The following is a 14,954-nucleotide window of genomic DNA, read 5'->3' as shown; positions in this document are numbered from 1 at the left end:
GTGGTTCCAACGGCCTTTTTATTAGAATAAGTGCACTTCACAGAGAGCCGCTCATGTCCCTTGAACCTGGTGCCACCACACCTCTGTCTGCTTGCAGGGTTGCAGCTGCAGTGGTGGCATGGTCTGATGTTGGTGCAGGCACAGACATCTCTAGTGTCTGACAGACAGCTGGGGCAGGAGGCGAGGCGAGCCCCCCTCTCCTCACAGTCCTTCAAGGGGACAAGAGCAACAGATGGAAAAACCTCAGAGATGTGTCAGGAGACCCTGACTAAGGGCCTGACAGGTGCCACCACCCACACCACGCGCGCGGCCTCCATGGGAGGCTTCCGTAAACACAGGCGAGTCTGCTAGGACCAGTCAATTTGAAACTCTTCTCCCATGAGCAGTGAGACAGGGATGGCCAGGGTCTGCAAGACAGAAAAGAGCTCAGATGCCAAGTGGTTCCCACCCACAGCCAGACCTCGGATGCCCTGGAATGTGGCCTTCATGCTCAGAGACAAGGGCATGCTGGGTCTTGGGAGCCCAGGAACCACACAGCTCTCAGGAGAGACGAACCCAGGGATGGCGGCCTCTGCTCCCAGGCCATCCCTCTCCAAGGCAGAGGGACCAGGGCCTCAGAATTGGCACCTGATTCCATTGGAAACGAGGTTCTGTTTAGAGGCTCAGAGCCTCCATCATCACTGCTCCCAAGGTAGATATGGCGAGCGGTGAGGTCCCACTTGCCCTGTTCCTCTGTGAGGCCAAGTGCCCTGTCTCCCTCCCAGTAGTGTGTCTGAGGATGGCTGGACCAAGTGAGTGGCTGGAGTCCTTAGCACCCCCTTCACTCATGCCCCCCCAGGACAAAGACGCAATCCCCACCCTGCCCTCCTACCTTGCTGTCAGGGCTGTAGGTGAAATTGGACACAGGAACACCATTGGAAAGGACCTGGGTGGGGGCTGTGGTCACTCCCAGGACGGCCACCTTCCTCAGCTGTAGGTCAGCCCCCTCCTTGGTCACGTGTACTAACTTGTTCACAATGGTATTCTGGTAACATAGAGGGGGAAGGAAGCGACATTGTTCTGTGACAGTGAGCCCTCCACATCTGGACTCACAGATGCATCACAGGACGGCCTCTTCTGTGCTGACACAGGGATGGTGGCCACTCTTGCCCAGGCCCTCCATCTATCAGGTCAGACAGCCCCACCCCATGTTTCTTCCCACCAGTCTGGCCGGGCCTTGTGACTCACGTTCTTGGCTAAGAAGGTGACCAGTGTGTAGTCCCCACGCTCCAGGACCCCCAGGCTCTCCCCATCGTCCCAGAACAGCTCCCCACAGGCCTGGCCACTTGCTGTTAATGCCACAGCCAGAGCCATGGGCTGCTTTCGGGACTCCGTGGTTGTGAGGCTGGGACCCTGGGAAGAGGGTGGGCACATGTCACACCTGTGACCCTGGATACCTCCCTACGGTGACGGCCGGCCTGGGGTTGAGTAGCCCAGGATGTGTGGTGACCACCCTGGCCAAGAGCTGGAAAGACCCACATTTGTTCCTTTCAGCTCCTCGCTCGCTGCCACGGGTTTACCCTGCCAGAGGGAAAGTGGAGTGCCCTGTGCCAGCTCCCTGCCACCATCCTGCAAGTACCCTCCAGTCCCCATCCCTGGCCTTCCTTGGGCCCTGGAGCTGCTGGCTCTGGGTACCTGCAGTGGTATGATATAGCCCGCCCTCAGGTGCACATTGATGGTGTCCAGCGGGGCATCCAGTGTCAACCACTGCCCCTTGCTGCGGACAGCAGCTCTGAGGGGCGACGGAGGAGATGGGAAGCTGCCAAGGGCCTCCACTGGCACCTGGAGGAAGGGGTCACATGAGAAGGGTCCCGAGTAGCACCCATGCTACCACGCTGCCACTTGGAGCCATGTTCTCCTGTCCCCCCCCCCCCCGCAGCTGTGTGTGGTGGTTCAAGAGTGCTCCTGAGACAAGCTGGCTGTGACTGCAGAGCTGGACCTGCTGTAGGAATGAACGCCTGGCTCAGCTCAGCCTGTGGCTATGGGGCCCTGGAGCTAACCACGTCAGCTGTCAGCCTCCATCTCCTCACCTACAGCACAGCTGTCATGGCATCGGCACCCAGGTGAGGATTCAGCATACAGCTGGGACTTCAGGGCAGGTGCACCTTTTCAGCCTGTCACTGATAGGCCAGGAGGGCATGGCGGCTCTAGTCCCCACCAGTGCTGGGTCTGAGGACCTTGGGACTCACCATCTGCAGGTTGTACCACGTGCCCTCAGGGAAGTAGCCAGTCACTTCAGTTTTCCCACTCTCTAGCACAGGTGTGATGAGCAGGGCGGATCCCCACAGGAGCTGGCGGTCCACAGACCAGGTGCTGGGATCCTCAGGGAACCTTCACAGGAGAGACAGGCATGAGGGTCTGGAGCCTGGGGCTCTGATGTCAGCTGTGCAGGTGCAGAGACAGGCTCTGAGAAACCCAGGACACAGAGGATCTGGGCTGCTTCTGCCAGAGCCCAGAGCAAGTTTTGCTTTGCTGACTCTCCAGGTTCAGACAGGAGGCGCTGGGGTGCCTGTGGTTCTGTCACTGTTTCTTGAGTCTCAAACTAGCAATGCCATCCTTCCAGTCAAAACTGTGGAGTCCATGAAAGCATCCATGTTCTCCACAATCTCACCACCAAACAGCCACTAGGAATGCCTGGCAGGACACCCAGGGTCCTCTGCTAACTTCACCTCTGGGCTCTGCTCTGACCATGTGGCAAAATCACAGTGCTAGGGACAAGATAGAGCGTGATGCTTTTCAGATGACCGCTTGGGAGCAGTTTCCATTTATGGAGTTAAGGCATCCATCAGGGAGCCCAAGATACCCTGAGTGTGCACAAGTGTGTCCTCACACTTCTGCGTGGAATGCTCATGCTGAGGGCCTGCCCCACAGCGGCCTTGAGGGCCATGGTTGGTTCCTCTCGTTCCTGTGGTGCCAGGTGCTTCTGGGTAAATTACATCTGCTTGAAGTGAAGTGTGTGTGTGTGTGTGTGTGTGTGTGTGTGTGAGAGAGAGAGAGAGAGAGAGAGAGAGAGAGAGAGAGAGGGAGAGAGAGAGAGAGAGAGAGAGAGAGAGAGAGAGAGAGAGAGAGAGAGAGAGAGAGAGGACACACATTGGTGACTGGTGGTGTCAAGTGCATGCCTGTTCAGCCATGTGGAGTCCAAGGCCAGCCTCTAGTATGTCCCTTAGGTGTCATCTACCTGGTCGTTACAGACAGGGTCACACGGGGTCCCTGAAACTTGATGAGGCCAGGCTGAGAGGCTAGCAACCAATAGGGCCTAGGGATGCTGGACCTAAGTGAAGGCCACCATGCCAGGTTTGTTTGATTGTTATTTGTTTGAGCCAGGGTTTCTCTCTGTAGCTCTGGCTATCTTAGAAGTCACTGTGTAGACATGGCTGGGCCACCTAGAGAGAGACTCAACTGCTTCTGCCTGCTGAGTGCTGGGACTGAAGGCCAGCGCCACCATTCCCTCAGGCTCAGCTCTCTAACATGAGCACCGGGGACCAGGTCCTCAGGCAGCAAGGCAGGCACCTTACACACTGAGCAATCGCCCCAGTGCAACTGTTATTTAACCATGTAGTCCGTGTGTGTGTGTGGTGTGTGTGTGTGTGTGGTGTGTGTGTGTGTGGTCTGTGTGTGTGTGTGTGTGTGTGGTCTGTGTGTGTGTGTGGTGTGTGTGTGTGTGTGGTCTGTGTGTGTGTGTGGTGTGTGTGTGTGTGGTCTGTGTGTGTGTGTGTGGTCTGTGTGGTGTGTGTGTGTGTGTGCGTGCGTGTGTGTGTGATATCTGTAGCTCAAGTTACTTGCCTTTCCACCCAAGAACCATCCTCTCTCTGTCCTCTGGGGATGCTCCTGTGTGAACAGTCCTGTCTGGGGACATGGAAGGGGCCTCTCTTGTTTGTCCTCTTCACTTAAGTCACCCCAAATGCACAACTCATGACCATTTCATCAAAGTTTCACCAGCCAGGAGGCCTGCGGTACCTCAGCCAGTTGTCCACACTCCGGATGTCATGGCGGACCTGAGGTCTAGGGGCCTGAGAGCATAGGGCACTTTTGTCACAGCCTGCCTGGGTTGTAGGACACAGCCCACAGCAGAGTGAGTTCCCTGGCACCGGAAGACCTCCAGTAAGTCCTCCCTGGGACACATGCGGACTGTCACTGTCACTCCCTGACCCAGGTGACTCACTCCAGGAAGAGGGGCCGGGCCACTGTGTCCCCTCTGACGTGGGCGCCATGGAAGAGGGTATACAGGTAGGGCAGAAGGGCGTAGCGCAGAGTGAAGGCTTTCCTCATGGCCTGCTGGGCCGCCTCGCTGAACTGATATGGCTCCTGCGGCTGTGTGGGCAGAGAGGGCAAAGGAGATGAGCTGTTTAGTTTTTGTCAACTCGACACAAGCTGGCATCATCTGGAAAAAGGGAACCTCACTTGAGAAAAACACCTCCACCAGACTGGCCTTGGGGGTGAGATGGGGGCAATTTCCTGACTTGAGGATGGCTGTGGGGGCGCCCAGTCCACAATAGGTGGCACCGCATGGGCAGGTGGTCCTGGGCTGTGAGGAGGGAGCACTGTTCCTCCATGGTTGCTGCTCTAGGTCCTGCCCTGACTTCCCCTCATGATGGACTAGAAGCTGGAGATGAAATTAACCCTTTCTGCCCCAAGTTGCTTTTGGTCATAGTGTTATCGCAGGAGAGAAAACACACACTACAACAGCAGCTCTCTGGGCTCCTAGGCCATGGGTCAACAGAATGCCCACCCCAAGAACCATAGCTCCTTGGCCATCCTGTGTGGAGCCAGCATGGACTGGGCTCTCCCCATAGGTACAGGATTTACCAGGGCAAGGTCTTGGGGGGTGGGGACTCCCCTGCTGCCCCATCCTACCCTGCTATCCAGGGAATTGTGGTTCCGCATGAAGGGGTAGAAGGCACCCAGCTGGGTCCAGCGCACACACAGCTCTTCTCTCGTGTCTCCCAGGAAGCCACAGATGTCTGCCCCGACCAGGGGGACGCCTAGCAGGTTAAACTGCAGGATTTCTGAATATTGAGGCAGAATAGCAGGAGGTTACCCAAGACAGGAAATGGACAGACACCTGCTGTGAAGGTCTAACCTAGACTCACCATCAGTGCCTGATGCACAAGAGCCCACTGGCCTATGCTTTCCACTTGGGGTCAGCAACTACTTCCTATGGCCTGGGACCAGCAGAGCTGACCAGAGCCCAGTGTGTTCAGAGGCACAGGGTGTAGGCCTGGGACCTTGTTGGAAATAAGAGCTTTCCAAATGTAATGGTGCTAAGGTCAAGTGGTTGGTGTGGTCCTGAGGAGATGCCATGTGGAGATTAAGTCACACGGGGAGGTGGTCCTGGGAGGATTGGGCTGAAGCCGCAGCAATGCAGTGAGATGCCCAGGGGACCATGAGTCCCTCCCTTCTGGGGTTGCCAAGACTGTGCAAGGACACCAAGCTACACCTCTGCGCACAGGGGTGTGGCCCTGCAAACCCTGGGTCTGGTCATTGTCATGGATGGATTCCTGTTACATTAATTCCACAGAAAGGGCTCCTCAGCTGTAGTTAACTCAAAAGAGAAGGGAGGAAGTCCAGACCCCAGCTCTGCAAGGAGCTCTAAGTCTGGCTCCTAGCTTCCAGCCATTGCAGTCTACAAGGCTGAGGGCAAGTAGAGCAGATGGCCTGCATCTCAGGACGGAGTCAGCAGACAACTGCGTAAGATGAGGTTTTGAGGGCTTTTCCGGCAGTAGGCAGAGTGAAGTGCACACAGGGTCCTGGGAAGAAAGGTGGCCGCGTGAGCGGCTGACGGCTGAGCAGACGTGCACAAGTGAGGAGGAGCCTGGAGGCATCCCATCCCACACAGACGGCAGACATCCCCAGGCGGTCTCAGTACTATGTGCAGTGTCGAGCCCAGAACCCACAGCCCCCCGGAGGGGACCCAGAGCCCTCCGGGCAGCTTGTACTTTACCCGGCACAGAGTACACGAGATGGTCCCAGGAACTCCATATATCGCCTGTCCAGTGGCCAGCGTATCGGCCATGGCCAGCAAAGGTTGAGCGGGAAATCACAAAGGGTCGTGTTCCCCGAATCTTCACGAGGGCCCTGGGTGGTTTGAGAACACAGAGAACTGGGTTCCCATGGGTCCTACATGTCCTCGTCGGGTGGAGCACAGCACCAGGGGCCAGTAGCAAGGGGATCAGGGCTCTGAGAGGAAACTGGTAAGAACAGAATGGGTGGGCCAGACTATGCCAGGCACAGTCAGCCCTGCCTCAGTGAGTCAGATGTCACCTGTGAGTGAGCCTTAGCGGATCATGGAGTCCCTTAGGTACCAACCCCTACCCACTTACCATCTAGGATGTCCAGCGCATGATGTGTGAGAGAAGCCAGCTCCAAGCAGAGGTCAGGAGCACCAAACAGTTTTGTGGGTGTGTGCATGCATCACTGAACCCAGGGTGCTGGGGTGGCCTCCTCCCCTCTCAGTGACCCTGCTAGGAGCCGCCCCCTCTTAGTTTCCACTGTGACTACTGTGCAGGCTGTGGGCTGCACAGGACAGACCCTCACCTGCTGGAGGCGATGGCTTCAGTAATGCCATACAGGTTGTGGAGGTTGTAGTGTGTCGAGAGGAACTGGCGGCTGGAGGCACAGATAGTGGCTGCCCGCAAGGACCCGCCAACCACCCCTAGGCCAGAGGAGGACTAGTTTAATAAGGAACTTCCTCCAGGCTCCATGTGGTGCCTGCCTCCTCTGCTGCCCAGACTGTCAGCTCCTTGGGCTCAGCCCAGGGCAGAGCCTCCTAACGCTAACCCCTCTTCCCCTGCGGGGCTTGGGGCACATCACTATTCACCTCTGCTATTGCAAAGACAGGCAGGTGGGGCCAAAGACGACCCTCTGCGGACCCATGGCCTCCACACCCACCTCTCTTGACTCATCCTAAGTGTCTGCCCATTCGAACCCAGTCTCCTTCCCCTGAGGCACTGTGCACATATGACAGTGTCTATGTCACTCTTTGCAGGACCTCCCCCTTGGCTTTTCTCTCCTCTCTGAGCTGCTGGCTGTTCTGCCTACTGACTGCCAAACCCCGAGAACTTTGCATCTTCCAAACCACAGAAGGGGGCTCCCTGCTTTAAACCAGCTCTGTTCCTATTCCAGGCAGGCGAGGTGGGGGGCTCACCGGGCACATAGGGTGGGCTCTCCAGTTCGTTGTTCGGGCAGCCGTCCTGAGAGCCTCTAATGAAGTTGGATGGTTCATTCATGTCCTACAAGGGGCCGAGGTGATATAAGCTGGGTCAGTCTGCAGGAACTGGGGGTGCACCCAGGGAGGAAAGGGGTTACACTTACAATCCACATTCCATCAAAGGGCACCTGGGCATGGAACTCTGATACCATGTCCTGCCACCAGTCAAGGGTCTCCGGGTTGGTGAAATCAGGGAAGGCAGTGGGTCCAGGCCAAACCTGAAAAGAGAGCCAAGAATGGAGAACAGTCCCAAGTAGATGTCTGGCCTTGGCTTTGAGCAAAGCAGCAGCCTCAATCTTAGTCAACCCTGACATACCGCAGCAAACCCCAAGCCCAACAATAAACAAGCTGGTCCCACAATGCCTAGGGGTTTGGAGGGCTCTTGCTCTGGGAGAGCCAAGGCCAGCCCTACACACAAAGCCACGGGGCAGAGGAGCCATGGGACCAAAACTTTGGGAAGAAGTTGGCAGAACCCCACTGGAGGTCCCACCATCAGACTCAGGCCCCTAAGCCTGCCCCTCCCTCACAGGAACACTGTAGGAGAGGATGCTTGGGACTCAGAACTCCCAGAGCCCTCAGGGGTAAGGAGGACAAGGGAAACCCCAAATCCTCACATAGGTCCGCTAGGCTTGAGCTGGGCCCAGCGGCTCATGATGCCCGAGAACACATCTCCACTTCAGAAGTCCAAGGTATGTGTCAGGAGTTCTCTTTTGAGGCCTCCCCCAGCCCCGCTGTGTCTACTGGACATGGTGGTTTCTGACCCTGGCCCTGGACAGCTACCTGTCCCCTGACCACAGTCCCCATCCCCACACTACCTTCCCAATCAGTGGCTGTCCAGTCTCATTGGTGATAAACACGCCCCTCCGAAGACCCTCGTCATAGGGCCTGTAACTCCCAGCAGGGCCTGAGCTGCTGATGGCCGGATCCTGGGGAAAGAAGAGGACAAAGCCCTGGTGCCAGCCCCTGGGTGAGGCAGAGACAGACTGGTACAGGAAAATGGCGCACAGTCAGCCGGTGTGAGGAGTTTACTGGACGCCGCTGGGTGAGTCTGGACATGTGATTGTCCCAACCTTCCACTTCCAGAGTTAGGAGAGAACCGTTTTTTGTTTGTTTCTTTTATTTTATTTATTACTTATTTTTGTTATCTGAGACAGTGCTTCTTTGTGTAGCCTTGGCTGTCTAGGACTCTCTTTGTAGATGAGGCTGGCGTGGAAGTCAGAGATTTACCTGCTTGTCTGCCTCAAGACTGGGATTAAAGGCCTGCACTACTACTTCTGGCTCCCAATTAATTAAAAAAAAAAAAAAAAGAAAATACAGATTTAAAAAACGTCCGCTGGCATAGTGGTGCATGCCTTTTATTTATTTATATTTATTTATTTTTGGTTTTTCGAGAAGAGTTTGTCTGTGTACTTTGGGGGTCCTAGACTCACTTTGTAGACCAGGTTGGCCTGGAACTCACAGTGATCTGCCTGCCTCTGCCTCCCGAGTGCTGGATTTAAACGCGTGCACTGCCGCTGCCCGGCTTTTCATGCCTTTTATTAATTCCAGCTGATGGGAGACAGAGGCAGGCCAATCTCTCTGAGTTGGAGACCAGCCTTGTCTACATAATGACTTATAGGACATGACAATCGCTGGCGAGAGGGAGACCCAGGTCCAAAAGACACACAAACTCCAGCTACGTCTGAGGCCATTATCAGCTGCTATGGTCCTGCCTTGGGAGCTATGGCTGCTCAAGCAGTTAGGCAGCTGCTGCCTGCTGACCAGGAGCCCTGAGCATGACAGAGGTACTTCCAGGAACATGGACAGCAGACACCAAGCCTGCAAACGTCTGGGTGTTCCTTGAGCATCGAGGACTCAGGGGACGTCCAGGGCAACCGCTCGGGCAGGAGGACGCGGCCCCACACGGGAAGCACCCAGGCTGCAGCCATATCTGCTCACCACAATCATAATGTACCGCCGGCCCCCCTCGTGGAGCTCGCGCACCATGTCTGGGAAGTCGGCAAAGCCGTCCTGGTTGAAGGTGAAGTCCCTGCGGTTGTCCATGTAGTCTAGATCATTCCACTGCACGTCCTGCAGCGGGGGATGGGAGCTGAGGCTGAGATCCGGAGTCAAGAGTGTGGAAGCTGGGCGACCCCACCCTGACTCCCACTCACCAGGGGGAAGTGAGTCCTGGTCATGTTCTCCACCACCTGGCGGACAATGGCGGTGGAGGAGTAGCCCCAGCGGCATAGGTGGAAGCCCAGGCCCCAGTATGGAGGCATGAAGGGGTATCCTGCGGGCCAGCACTGCATGTTAGTGGGGCCTGGGGGAAGGGGACAGGGGCCTGGGGCAGAAGGCAGGGACCGTGGTGTGATGCCAGTGGGTACAGGGCAGGGGCCTGGGGCAGGGGCCATGGTTCTGAGGCCAGTGGGCACCGCGCAGGCCGTACCCACAACATCCTGGTACTGCTGCACAACGCTCTTGGGCTCTGGGCCTAGGAACACGTAGACATCCAGGATCCCGCCTGTGGACCTCCAGGTTAGGGCCGGGCTGGGCTGCAGGACCACATCTGGAGGGAAAGTGGCTTGGGCTCAGGCGGGAGTCCCCGACAGATGGCTAGAGTGTGGCCATATGAAAACTGGGGGTTGCCCGAAGGGTGGGAACGGGGCAGCTGTAGTGAGCCCCACCCAGCAAGACCCAAAGAACACAACACGGAGCAGACGAGCCTGGAGAATCACCCGGGACCTCCTTAGGTACCAAGGGTATGAGCGAGGTGAGGCCTCTGCTCACTGGACTCTCCCTTGGAGACGGGAAGTCTCTGGGGCAGGCACAGCCTCCAGTTCCGCCACAGAAGCGACTACTGAGCAGTTCCATCTGGTGACTCACCCATGGCATTGCTGTTTAGCAAGAACACACCGTGAGCCAAGCCACCATCCTCCAGGGCTAGGTAGAAAGGGTGTGACCCATACAGGTTGGCACCTGCTGGGATGACAAGAGAAGCACCTCGCACCCAGGACCTCAGCCTCCACATTCCTCCCGCCCACTGTCCATCTCTTACCGACGGTGGCACATCCCGGTTCCAGAAGGTGAGCCGAGTCCATTCAGTGCTAATCATGAGTGGGCTGAGGTGCTCACCGAGGCCTGTGATGTGCTGGGAGGGCAGCGAAGTGGCCAGCTGCAGGAACTGGTCAGCGAAGAACAGGGGGGCCACGGTTGTGTTCAGCCTGTGTGGAGACACCAGAGTCCCTTAGACCCCAGGCCACAACAACCTAGGATGATGGGTCCTTCTAAGGGACGGCTGGACAGGGACAGTCTGACTTCACCAGCAGGATAGCAACCCTGGGACAATGCCACATAACCCCAGCAGTGCTCAGCACCTGAGGACAGTGGGAAAAGGCAGAGCAGGCATGCTCAGGGGGACACAGAGCAGGACAGAGGACACCATGGCACAAACATGAGGACCTGCCATGGGGACTTGAGCCTTGGAGCAACACAAGGCACAAGAGAGGCTGATGGCAGGGACCTTCAGACCCCTGCTAGCCCTTCACCTGGCCCTGTGTTCTTAAAAGTCCAAAGAGGGTTACGATAACACCGAGGGTGATGGCATTAGGACGAGTTAGAGTGTGAGGTAGAGATGCATACTTGAAGAGTAAAACACAAGGGTGGCCACTAGGCATGCCACCTGCAGGGCCGACACTGTGGCCTGGACCAGGGTCTCTCCCCAGTCCCACTGGCACTTGGATGGATCACCCTTAGCGGTGGGTCATTTTGGACACTGTGGGTGTCCAGCACTCTGTCCCTATCAACCAAGCTGACACCACACACTGCCACGTTTCTCCTGGGGGTATTACTGTTCACTGAGAAGCCACAGAGGTAACCTTTGGCACCCAGTGTCGACACACCCAGCCTAGACCCGGGCCAGCACTCAACAGTACTCATGGCAGGCATGCGCTTGGTGGACCAGGAGCAGGAAGAAAGCTGTGCTGCTTGGCTCTGTCAGCTTGATACAAGCAAGGGCCATCTGAGAAGAGGGAAGGACTCTCAGCTGAGAAAACACCTCATTACATTGGCCTGGAAGCCTTCCCGTGGGGCATTTCCTTGACTGACTGAAGTGGAGGGCCTAGCATACTGGGGGTGCCACTGCCCCAGGGCTGGTGGTCTGGGTTGGATAAGAAAGCACCCTAAGCATGCCATGGGAAGTAAGGCAGCAAGCAGCATTCCTCCATGGCCTGAGCTCCTGCCCTGACTTCTTGTGTGATGGAGAGACCTGGGGCCTGTGCGGGGAAATAAACCTTTTCTTCTCCATGTTGCTTCGCTCATGGTGTTTATCACAGCAGTGGATCAAAAATAGAAAAAGGCAACGTCGGTTGAGAGCTGAGCCAGGGAGGAGGCACACAGGCTTGCTGCCTCCTGAAGCTCTGGCCCGGAGGGGCCACCAGGTCCCTGTCAACTAGATTGGGGCCACAATTCCAGGTAGCCAACTCACAGGACTCGGCCATCCTGCTCCCTGCGCACGACCACTCCAAAGGGCTCCTCTGAGAATTCCACGCTGTACAGTGGGGATGGCGCCCGGCTCAGGACCCTCGGGGTCTCCAGGGGCACTTCATAGCGCTTGTGAGTGGGATCTTTGATCTAGGAGAGGAGAGATGGTGGCGTTCAAAGCCCTCCCTCCCTTGAAGCCTCCAATAGACAAGGCTCCAGGACAGTCAGCCAGATCAGCTGCCAGGGCGGCTGCACACTGTGCTTAACTAAGAGCCTTAGTTTCCTCAACCACTTAACTCGGGGAAGGAGTGCTCCCTCAGCCTGTGGAATGCAGAACATCCACTAAACTTGCTTTTCAGAGAAACAGTAAACAGCTGGCGTGTGCTCCTGTCTGCTTTGCTTTATTTACCATTCAAGTTCCTTGATTACTTTTGAGGTGAGTTCCTACTCTACAGCCCGGGCAGCCTGGGACTCACTGAACCCGCGGCTAACACTTCACTCAGATTCTCTTGCTACAGGCCTCCTAAACGCTGTGTACAAGCATGACGCACTTTTTCATGCTGGGCATCAAACTCAGACCTCACACACGCCAAGCACAGGCTCTACTGCTGACCTATGTCAGGCCCCACACACAGCTCTTTTGTTTTTCTGAGACAGGCTTTCTCTGTGTAGCCTTGATTGTCCCAGAAATAACTTTGTAGACCAGGCTAGCCTCAAACTCAGAGATCCTCCTGCCTCTGCCTCCTGAGTGCTGGATTTACAGGCATGCGCTGCGAACACCACCTGGATTCACAAATAGTTTTCAATACTTTACATTTATGTAACTTACCTGTGCATTAGGTATACCCATATGCGTGCGTGCATGTGTGAGTTGTACGCACTTGTGCATGTATGTGTGCATGTGTGCGAGGTATACACAGGTTTGGCCTCACCTCTCTTGAATGGCTTGTCCTCCACCTGTGCCTGCCTTCTAGAGCCTCTATCACAACTGTGGCCACACCTGATGTGCACACACAGCCAGACCACACATATCACTGGAACAATGTCCACACAGTGGTCACCTGTCCACATATACCTAGCCACTGCTCTGCCTGTGCCCTCTGTCTGCACGGGACTGTCTCTGCATAGGCCGTCCTTGGGACAGTTATCTGCCTGACCCAGCTCTATCCAGGTTCTACTGTGTCCACACACACCGTGAAGTGGAGGCGGCTCTCAGTCTCCATCAGCACGTCCAGTCGTAAGGTCAGCACATCCTTTGGGAAGAAGGTCGGGCTGGTACGGGTCAGAGTGGCTGTGTACCCCGTCTCTGTGGTGCTCAGGTTCTCTAGCCGGTAGCTGGGGTAGCTGGGCGGGAAGAAACACCAGGGCTGCCCCATGGGTGGACCCTTCAGCACCCGCCCTGTGGGGACATAGCAGCAGCCACGGGCCTCGCACTCCTCCTGGGAGATGCCTTTGTCAGGAGCACAGTCAAAGCGGCTGTTGGGTGGTATGTCACACCGTGTGGGCACTGGTCCAGGCTGGTCAGGGCGTTCCTGGACGTGCCGGGGCCCTGGCTGGCCACCGTCCTGATGGTGAGGTCTGTAAGCCTTCCACAGTTCTGGGGAGGACTCGTGAAGGTCTTGGGGAAACAGCAGGAGGTTCCGGAGCATGATGTGACCCAGAAGGACGGCTACGGACAAGGAGACAAGGGTGCAGAGCCCAAGCACGGAGTGGGAGCAGAGTGGCTTCCTTATGTTCATGCTAAGAGACTGGAGGCAGGGGCAGCAGGGGAGGTCCTGAAGGCCTGTGGAGAGAGGGAGCCAGTGCCAACGTGGGTTCGCCAGAGCGTCCTGGACCCACATCAGTGCCAGTGCGTGGAAGGAGGCAGACAGTGTGTCCCTCTCCACAGCAATACTGAGGAAAGCAGAAGACAGGACAGGAGACAGCGGGAGACTCCTAAGAGGCAGGGGGCTGGCTGTAGACATGGGCCCCAAAACACTGTACAGACAGATGTGAGAGGCAGCCAGGACCTTATCAGGAGGCCTTGTGTGAGAGAGGAAAGAGTGAGTGGAAGGCTTGGGGGTGGGGGGGCACCACACTGAAGTCTAATCCCCAGGGAAGAAGAAAGGGTTTGCAGTGAAGACCCCAGAGAGGTCACAGGGTTCTCTGGCTACAACCGGCTGCAGAGGAGTGTGGGGTGTAGGCCTTCAGGAACCGGGGCTGATTTCAGGATGTGGTGGGGGCAGGATTGGGGGAGCAGGGCAGACAGGACTCAGCACAATGGGAGGTTCTCGGGGTCACCAGACATTCTCCTGAGACAGCAGCTTGTTTGCAGAAGGGGCAGCAGTGAATATTCTGACAAGCACATGGTGTTCAACAGTGGCCACTGGGGAGTCAGAGCTCTCCTGGTTGACAGTTAGGTTTTTACCCACAATTCACATGACTCTCCCTCCAGCCAGTGACTCCCCACCTCCCACATGCTGGTCTTTCTGGTACTGGTTATTATAACACCCAGCTCTGTTCAGTTCTGCAGGACTTTCGTATGCATGGCTGGTGTAGGTGGGCCACCTCCAGCCTCTTGTGGAAGTTGGGGTGCTTGGCTGGGCTGCAATTTCCAACCTTCCAGTCATGCATTGGTCCTTCAGGTGCCCAGCAGCCATAATGACCTACCAGGGGCCCCAGCCTCCATCCACATTAGCAATAGAAAGACACTGTGTGGACCAGGCATGAAGACCAGACACCCAGTTTGTCTATACTGCAGTCTCGGCTCCACCTGGCCTCCGCACATGTGACCCTGATCATGATTCAGCGCCCAAGGGCACTAACAGCCTTAGACTCTGATGGGCAGGTCGGGAATCTGCTTCTTCCGGCACTTTCCCAGCAGGCCCCAGGGCACAACTGAGACACACAGGCATCCAACAAAGCCCACGAAATGGACAAGGCAGCCTGGGCCCCTTTGGTCAGCTCCATGACTTAAGAGGAAAAGATGGCGAAGGAACAGAGGTCAGAGTTAGGTTTAGGAACAGAAGATCAGAGGTCATTGCTGACCTGGAGACCCAAGTGTGCTTTCTGGAAAGCAGCAGGATGAGATGCTGAGTCCAAACACAAGCTTTCAGACACCTGAAGTCTAAATTAAAGGTCTCGGTTTCTCTGGTCCTCAGTTTCCCCCTATGATAACACACACAGTGCTTTGCCAGCCTAGCACTGTGGACAAGAACTAAATCCGGACTTTGCTGGAGCCCAGAGCGTTACTAAGGTTACCGCCTGA

General features: G+C 56.4%; 1 protein-coding gene across 1 annotated transcript; it reads right to left on the bottom strand.

The window, feature by feature from the left end:
• Positions 1–230: 230 nt before the first annotated feature.
• LOC127200737 (lysosomal alpha-glucosidase) lies at positions 231–13,575 on the bottom strand. Its single transcript, XM_051159174.1, has 19 exons — positions 12,901–13,575; positions 11,712–11,857; positions 10,286–10,449; positions 10,112–10,210; positions 9,675–9,794; positions 9,400–9,518; positions 9,185–9,316; positions 8,062–8,172; positions 7,351–7,464; positions 7,184–7,268; positions 6,574–6,691; positions 5,981–6,114; positions 4,894–5,045; positions 4,202–4,350; positions 2,229–2,370; positions 1,675–1,821; positions 1,228–1,392; positions 872–1,024; positions 231–407 (listed from the first exon to the last, which is right to left on the bottom strand). Exons 1-19 carry the CDS (start codon positions 13,546–13,548, stop codon positions 348–350), a joined length of 2,958 nt encoding a protein of 985 aa, XP_051015131.1. The 5' UTR covers positions 13,549–13,575; the 3' UTR covers positions 231–347.
• Between the last annotated feature and the right edge of the window lie 1,379 nt (positions 13,576–14,954).

The sequence above is a fragment of the Acomys russatus genome, chromosome 16 (genome assembly GCF_903995435.1).
Source record: "Acomys russatus chromosome 16, mAcoRus1.1, whole genome shotgun sequence".
Classification (NCBI taxonomy): domain Eukaryota; kingdom Metazoa; phylum Chordata; class Mammalia; order Rodentia; family Muridae; genus Acomys; species Acomys russatus.
This window is presented reverse-complemented; position numbering and strand designations above follow the sequence as displayed.